The 8232-nt window shown below is 60.4% G+C and overlaps 1 protein-coding gene across 1 annotated transcript in view; it reads right to left on the bottom strand.

Annotated features, from left to right (window-relative positions):
- The window catches only part of SH2D3C (SH2 domain containing 3C), a 24105-nt gene that overhangs the window by 14625 nt on the left and 1248 nt on the right, over window positions 1-8232 (bottom strand). The window contains 2 exon segments of the mRNA XM_010000566.1: window positions 2465-2504; window positions 6891-7533. Coding sequence (XP_009998868.1) covers window positions 2465-2504; window positions 6891-7533 — 683 coding nt within the window.

Genomic DNA, 8232 nt, shown 5'->3' with positions numbered 1-8232 from the left:
TGTCCCACATTTCCATGTCTGGCTACAGCCCCCATGGAGAGGCCCAGGTCCAAAAGATGCAGGTTTAGGAGTCTGCCCTAGTTACAACACCCAAGCTGGGCACCTCAGCTCACATCTCAACAACCAGGTCTGCCCAGAGGTGCTACATCCTCATCGGGCAACAGGACCTGGGAGGCTCCAGCCCTTCTCCAACAACCCCCCCAGAGGCCATGGCACGGCAGCGACCACCCAGGCAGGTTTTCAGTGCTCCATTCCCAGCCCACACGCCATCCCTGCCACCGTTCCCCTGCTCCCATTGTGCCAGCAGCTTCCTGCAGAAGGGCCCGCTCTCCTCCGGAGCCAGGCGCCTCGCTAATGAATTTCTGGCCAGACATGAAGAGTCCTCAGGAATGTTAATAGTTTGCTGGAGGATAAGCAAGAGATTTGGAGAGATTTACACCGACTTTCATGTGACAGCCACGAAAGTGGCTCAAACCCTTCTTTTCCTTTACGTGGGGGTGGAGGGAGGAGGCTGCCCCTGCGTCTGTGGCGTTTGCAAGTGACGAGGAGCATGAAAACACAGGGAGCTTCTGTGGGAGCAGCACTGGGGGGAACACGGTGGGTTTGTGTTTCCTCTGTGTCCCCCCCCCGGCCTCACTGTTTCTGGCAGGGAATTTCTTCCAGAGCCAAAGAGAGAACCCAGAGGAGGTGGTGGGATGGGGAGTGCAGAGCTGAGCACCCTGCTGGCCAGCCCCAGGGCCACCATCCCTCCTCCACCGCTGGCACCCAGCTGGGACAGGCTGCCACCACGTCCCTGCCACCACGTCCCTGCCACCACGTCCTTGCCACCATGTCCCTGCCACCACATCCCTGCCACCATGTCCCACCTCTTACCTTCACGTACTCGCTGCCAGACTCCAGGCCATCGTGGGGCCTAGAGGGAAGGGCAAAAAGAAAAATAGGTAAATAAAGGACAGTAAGTCCTGCCAGTCAGGTCAAAGGTGGTGGTGGCACAGCCAGGGGGAGCAGGGGTCTGTGCCCCTTGGATTGCCATGGGGCTAAGAGCATGGCCACGGTTTTGGGAGAGGTTCCCAGTGTTCCTGCTTGTTCCGTGCCTGCTCTTGGGGCAGGGCTTAGCAGCCCTAATGCGATCAGGGAAGAATGAGGCCTTTTTAGAGGATCTTTCCCCAAATCGGCTTGAGAACTTGTGAGCTGAGCTGAGCAGACTCAGCAGTCAGGCTGGGGTCCCCACAGGTCACAGTGCTTGGGGGTGCATGCTGAGGTGGAGGGCTCTGTGCCCTGGCAAAGCTGTGTTCCCAATAGGCAGCTGTCGGGACACGCTGCCTGGACAAGCACTTCTGACTGTTCCTCCATGGCCTCGTGCAACCCTGCAGCAACCCAGCTCCCACTGAAGCCAGGGGTGAACTGCAACATCCTGGCTGAGAGGAGCAAGTTTTTTCCCCCCAGCATACAGGCAATAGAAACTCCTATTCTCTTTGGTGACACGTTCACTCTTAGCCCTACTGACAACCAACCCAACAACCCCGAGATGTTACTGACCCAGCAGCTTCTTTGCCATCATTTCACGGGGAACACAGATGGTCCCTGCTCTTCTCTGAACATTTAGCAATGCTGATACTGCTTTGTGTGCTTTTGTAGGTCAAGGTATATGTCTATGTGGATGAGTCCAAGGGAAATAACAGAGAGTTCAAAGGAAGAGGGGCTCTAGCAGTCTGAGCTGGGATGTGCCACCCTGAGGTCTCAGTTTTCAGAATTAAAATACAAAAAATCAGTCTTTGTTAATCAGAACCCAGTACCTGTTCCCTGCCCTGAGCCAAGCTTCAGTGTGGACATCCCACTGCTTCAAAAGGTCACCTGCCTGAGCATGGGGTGGCAGGAAGGGTCCTGGGCTGGGAGGCTGCCAGCACAAGCGCAGGCAACTGCAACTAAGAAATAATGAAATCTGAGGGTGTCACAGACCCCGGATGTCTCTTCCCTACCAGGAGCCACCTCACTCCACCTAATGCCTACAGCCACTGCCTTGCACCCTAACTTGGGGTCTTGCACAAATGCCCCTCCTGGGGGGTGGTACTGGTGGATCCCTGGGGAGCCAAATTCCTCCTCTGTGGGCGAGTCTGTGGCGTTTGCAAGTGACGAGGAGCATGAAAACACAGGGAGCTTCTGTGGGAGCAGCACTGGGGGGAACACGGTGGGTTTGTGTTTCCTCTGTGTCCCCCCCCCGGCCTCACTGTTTCTGGCAGGGAATTTCTTCCAGAGCCAAAGAGAGAACCCAGAGGAGGTGGTGGGATGGGGAGTGCAGAGCTGAGCACCCTGCTGGCCAGCCCCAGGGCCACCATCCCTCCTCCACCGCTGGCACCCAGCTGGGACAGGCTGCCACCACGTCCCTGCCACCACGTCCCTGCCACCACGTCCTTGCCACCATGTCCCTGCCACCACATCCCTGCCACCATGTCCCACCTCTTACCTTCACGTACTCGCTGCCAGACTCCAGGCCATCGTGGGGGCTAGAGGGAAGGGCAAAAAGAAAAATAGGTAAATAAAGGACAGTAAGTCCTGCCAGTCAGGTCAAAGGTGGTGGTGGCACAGCCAGGGGGAGCAGGGGTCTGTGCCCCTTGGATTGCCATGGGGCTAAGAGCATGGCCACGGTTTTGGGAGAGGTTCCCAGTGTTCCTGCTTGTTCCGTGCCTGCTCTTGGGGCAGGGCTTAGCAGCCCTAATGCGATCAGGGAAGAATGAGGCCTTTTTAGAGGATCTTTCCCCAAATCGGCTTGAGAACTTGTGAGCTGAGCTGAGCAGACTCAGCAGTCAGGCTGGGGTCCCCACAGGTCACAGTGCTTGGGGGTGCATGCTGAGGTGGAGGGCTCTGTGCCCTGGCAAAGCTGTGTTCCCAATAGGCAGCTGTCGGGACACGCTGCCTGGACAAGCACTTCTGACTGTTCCTCCATGGCCTCGTGCAACCCTGCAGCAACCCAGCTCCCACTGAAGCCAGGGGTGAACTGCAACATCCTGGCTGAGAGGAGCAAGTTTTTTCCCCCCAGCATACAGGCAATAGAAACTCCTATTCTCTTTGGTGACACGTTCACTCTTAGCCCTACTGACAACCAACCCAACAACCCCGAGATGTTACTGACCCAGCAGCTTCTTTGCCATCATTTCACGGGGAACACAGATGGTCCCTGCTCTTCTCTGAACATTTAGCAATGCTGATACTGCTTTGTGTGCTTTTGTAGGTCAAGGTATATGTCTATGTGGATGAGTCCAAGGGAAATAACAGAGAGTTCAAAGGAAGAGGGGCTCTAGCAGTCTGAGCTGGGATGTGCCACCCTGAGGTCTCAGTTTTCAGAATTAAAATACAAAAAATCAGTCTTTGTTAATCAGAACCCAGTACCTGTTCCCTGCCCTGAGCCAGGCTTCAGTGTGGACATCCCACTGCTTCAAAAGGTCACCTGCCTGAGCATGGGGTGGCAGGAAGGGCCCTGGGCTGGGAGGCTGCCAGCACAAGCGCAGGCAACTGCAATTAAGAAATAATGAAATCTGAGGGTGTCACAGACCCCGGATGTCTCTTCCCTACCAGGAGCCACCTCACTCCACCTAATGCCTACAGCCACTGCCTTGCACCCTAACTTGGGGTCTTGCACAAATGCCCCTCCTGGGGGGTGGTACTGGTGGATCCCTGGGGAGCCAAATTCCTCCTCTGTGGGCTTCCTACAGGAAGGTAGCCAGTGACTCAGAAATCAGTCACCCAAAAGGAAGTAGGGATGGCAGAGGCAAACCACTGCCTGATGCTGCCCCACTGGGCACCCCCAGTGGCATTACAGCAGGTCCTGCCAGGGTCAGCATGAGTCCCTGCAGTGGGAAACCCACTCTTCTCTTCTCCAGGCCCACGCTGCTGAAACCACATCCCTTGCTGTCCAGCTCAGAAGGGGAAAAGAGGCTGGAAATCAAGCCCACACCTATTTGGGGCGAAAAAAAATCCAGGAACATTTGGGAAGGAGGATGAACACAGACTCCCCTGGGCAGCTGTGGGCTGCCTGCCCATCCTGGGACTGGCTCTCCAGCCTGCTTGCCTTTCACACGGCCAGGGAGCTGCCTGGTGCCGTGAGAGCCGTGAGAAAACCCGGCAGGAGGACAGGGGGCCTCCGGGCAGGAAATCGGGAGCATGGGAGCAGCTGGGAGACTGAGAGGGCCCGGGCAGGGGAGGCCTTCATGCTGGGGAAGGGCAGCAGCTGGGGCAGCAGCCCCCCTGGTTTTGTGCATTCCTGGAGGAAACGGCATTTTTGGGGGCAGCCGAGTGCCTGGGAGAAATTCCAGGGCTGCCTTTGGAGCGCGGCTGTGGCTGAGCTGCTGGGACCCTGCTGGTGGTGGTAGCAGGGACTGGGGTTTTGGTGGGGTGGTTGCTCCTTTTTGGGCTCGGGAAGGTGTTGCGGGGATTTGTGGACGTGCCCCGCTCCAAGGTGTCTGTTGAGAAAGGTCCAGGGTGATCCTGTGAGTCCTGCTCTGGTTTGGAGCTCAGGGTCTGCTTGTCTTCAGACGTCGGCACAGGCTGTGCCTCAGGGGAACAAGTCTGAGCGCTTTCTGCCTCAGTTTCCCCACCTGCAGAGCTGCCACCTTTAAGGTTTTGGCTGGCAGTGCAGCCGGAGGGGTCTGGCCCTGGCTGTGCCCGCGGGAAGCAGCACTTCCCATGCCTTGCACACGGCTGTGCAGGGAGGAAGCCGAGTCACGTCCGCTCCGTCGGCTCCCGTTAGTCACCCTGTCCTTGATGGAGTCACAGCCACTGCCTCGCCCCGAGCAGCTCCCTGGGCTGAGTGCTCCCCCTTGTCCCACGGCAGTGCAATCCCCCCCCATTGCAGGCCTAATCCTGCAGGGAGCATCCCTGGGGATTCCTCCCTTCTGTGGGCATCCTCAGCCCTGTCTGTCCTCACCAGGGATGCTCCAGGGGGAACAAGTGAAAATGTGCCCCATGGCCATGCCTGGTCACCTCTGCACAGGCATGGCCGGCTCTGGGCAGCCAGCCCCTGCCACGGGCTGGCGGGGACAGGCTGTCCCCATCCCCAGGGATGTGCTGCGCAGGAGGAAGGGCTGGGGCGGGGCACTATCCCGGTCCTGCTTCCGCCCACCCGCCCCACAGCCGGGCCGGGCCATGGGGACGGAGCCGGGGGCTGCGGTGGGGGCTCCAAGTTGAGCGCGGAAGGGCAGAAATGCCTCTAGTGCCAAGTCCTGCCCTGGACATTCTCGTGCCTCAGTTTCCCTGGCAAGCAGCCCATCATGAGGGCAGCCCCGGATAATGCCAAAAGAGCATTTGACCCTCGATTTTTAGCGACTCAGGTCCTCACTCTCCAGAGCCAAGACCCAGACACGTTGCCCTGCTGCTCGGCTCCCAGCCGCGCTGCCCGGGGACCTAAGTCATTTCTGGGGGACAGCGGGTCCGGGTGAGCCCAACGCACCTTTGCGGGGACCCTCTGCCGCTGCTGGGGCTCTGTGCTCCCCGGGGGACGTGGCAGAGCCCCCAGCCCCCCGAGCTGGCTGCAGCCCCCGAGCTGCTCTGCCTGGCGCCGGCTCTGCCCGCGGTTCCAGCAGCCGATCAGCTCCCTCTTCCCATGAACAAACCCGGCCACGGGCTGAGGACTCGGCGGCCGGGTGGTCTCTGGCAGCATCTGCTTCGAGGCTTTGTGCCCTCCCCAAGCAAAGCCTCTTCCCAACCTCTCCCTCCCCATCCCCTCTGCTGTGCCGTGGGGGCAGGACCCCTTACCTGCCCTGTCCCAGGGTGGGAAACCTCCTGCCCACCGCTGTCATCTGCCCTGAGCGATTACTCGGCGAGTGCTTCTGCTCCGGGATGGGGAGAAGCTTTCCCAGACGCTCTCCCGCCTTGCACTGAGCGTTGGAACTTGGGGGAGCGCAGGGCGGTGGCAGAACCTCCTCCTTCCCGTCCCAGCCCTCCTCCGGCCCTCCCTTCGCGGCCGGCAGGAATGTGTGGCCGGCACAGCCCGGCTCTCACCACCGGCACGAATTCCTCCTTCTCGCCTCGCTCCTGGGGCCACCGGGACCTTTCCCGAACGCCCGGCGTCAGGGCGAGGAACTGGCAGCCCCGGGACAACGGGCCACCCGAGTAGGGGGAGAGGAAGGTCTGGCAAGGGAAGGGGTGGTACTTTGGAGACTTTTTTTTGGGGAGAAATTTGGAGTCAGCACCTCCGCCCTTGCCCCAGCCCCATGCACGCTTGCTGGGCTGGGGACTCATTTAGCCCCTCGTGCCCAGATGCCCAGGTGATGGGCAGGGGGGAAAAAATCCTTCTTTGTTGATTCTGAGGTCAAAACCCTCCCAAAAATCCAACCCTCGTCTGAGAGGGCTGAGCCCACAGATTGTCCAGAGGGTGGGGTTTGTGCATGGAAGGAGGGGGGGGGTTGTGCCTGGAGGGTGGGGTTTACTGCCCAGCGATGGAAATGGGGACGGGGTGACCGGTTTTGGGGATTTCCCCTGTGCCTTGAGAGTGGCAGCGCCCCTCGGGGATGGGGGGAAGATGCAGAGGGTGTAAAAGCAGAGAGTGAGAGGTGGAAGGGGCCGGGACAGTGCAGGTCTGAGTGTCCCGGGGCGGGAAGGGAACGGCCGGCAGCACAAAGGGACACTGAGCGGGGCTGCGAGATGTTTCCACCCTGTCCGGAAACGGGAGGGAGCAGAAATCCCACAGGAAACCTCGCTCCCATGTAGCTGCTGACCTGGCCACGGCACAGAGCGCTCCGGCTGTGCCGCCCCGCCGGCCAGGTGCATCCCGCTGGCACTGCAGGCACGGGGGAGGCACCAGAGGGACCCTGCTGGGTCCCAGCCCTCTGCCCTTGCCCGAGGGGGATGGAAAGTGGGTCCCAGGAGGAGGCAGAGCAGAGCCAATGGAGCCATACCTGTCCGAGGAGCTCTCGCTGGGATGCTCGTGCCTCTTTTCCGGCAGATCCCGGTTGGTGGTCTCTGCCCCCTCTGCTGTGTTGGGGCTTGAGCTTTGGCTGGGGTTTGGGTTCAGGCTGGAGCTCAGTGCCTCCATCCTGGGGCAGGAGCCATTCCCTGCAGGATCCTGGTCCATCCTGGCCATCCCTGCCCCTGGGGTGTCCAGGGACTGAGCCTTTTCCTCCTCCTGCTCTGCTTGTCCAGTGGCTGAGGGTAAGTCCGTGCCTGGGTCAGGGGTACTGGACATCTCAGGGCTGAGGAGTGTGTCTGTCCCGGGGGTTTCATTGCTGGGTGTCCCTTTCTCCTGGCAGTTCTGGCTGCTCTTGGCTTTGTTCAGGTTCTTTCCTGCCTTGCCCAGGTTCAGCCTGGGCATGGTGCCCATGTGGCTGTACATGTCCGAGGAGCGGGCGTAGGGGCCGGGGCCCTTGGGCATGGTGTGGAGATCATCCTGGGTGCTGTCAAAGGGCTCTTCCAGGAAGCCATGGGGAGGGGGGAGGCCTGGCCCCAGGGTCTCAGGGGAGCTGGGGGCCACAGACACACGCCGGAGGGTGAAGGCACGGGGGATGCTGCTCAGGCTCCCAAAGCCTTTGAACTTGAAAAACTCTGGCAAGGAGAGAGCAGAGATGGGTGTGGGGTTACTGCCACCATGGTGTGGGAGGGGGGAGTCCTGGGGCTGCTGGGCCAGGGCTAGGATGGGCACGGGGCACTGAGCTGTGGTGCAGCCTGGTGCCAGCACCATTACACCCTGCATTTCTGGTCCCAGCACTGCATGACAACCCTGTGGCCTGGGGTGTACATGATGCTGCTCAGGTAATCTCTTTTGGGATCCTGGGAGGTCTGTCCTGCTCCCTCAGGGAAGGAAACATCCCCTGGTGCCCTGGCAAAGCTAGTGACTGCATTTCCCCACTGCTGTTGTAGGGGTGGAGAAACACCCGCCTCGATGAGCTGGCAATGAGAAACGATTTCAAATCTCTTCCTCCCACCCTCTGCCTCCCTGGTTCCCCGGGCAGGGCTGGTGGCTGTGCCCATCCCCGCAGCCTCGGGGCAGCCTTCTCCAGGATATGACCGGGGGACGTGCCACATCTCCCCAGGGGATGGGGGGTCCCGGCCACCTCTGCCGTGCCCCCGCTGGTGGAGCAGGACCCGTGGGCGTGGGGAGCCCGGCAGCCCGGGCTGCGAGCAGATCAACTCCCCACTTCCTCGGCCGAGCGCTCAGCTCAGCCTCCCCGCGGCTCCCAGCTGCCACCTGCAAGCACTGGCCGCAAAACCTTTGCTGGAGGAGTATTTATAACCCCCGCAGAG

This window comes from Chaetura pelagica, unplaced genomic scaffold, assembly GCF_000747805.2.
Source record: "Chaetura pelagica isolate M959 unplaced genomic scaffold, ChaPel_1.0 scaffold591, whole genome shotgun sequence".
NCBI lineage: Eukaryota > Metazoa > Chordata > Aves > Apodiformes > Apodidae > Chaetura > Chaetura pelagica.
This window is presented reverse-complemented; position numbering and strand designations above follow the sequence as displayed.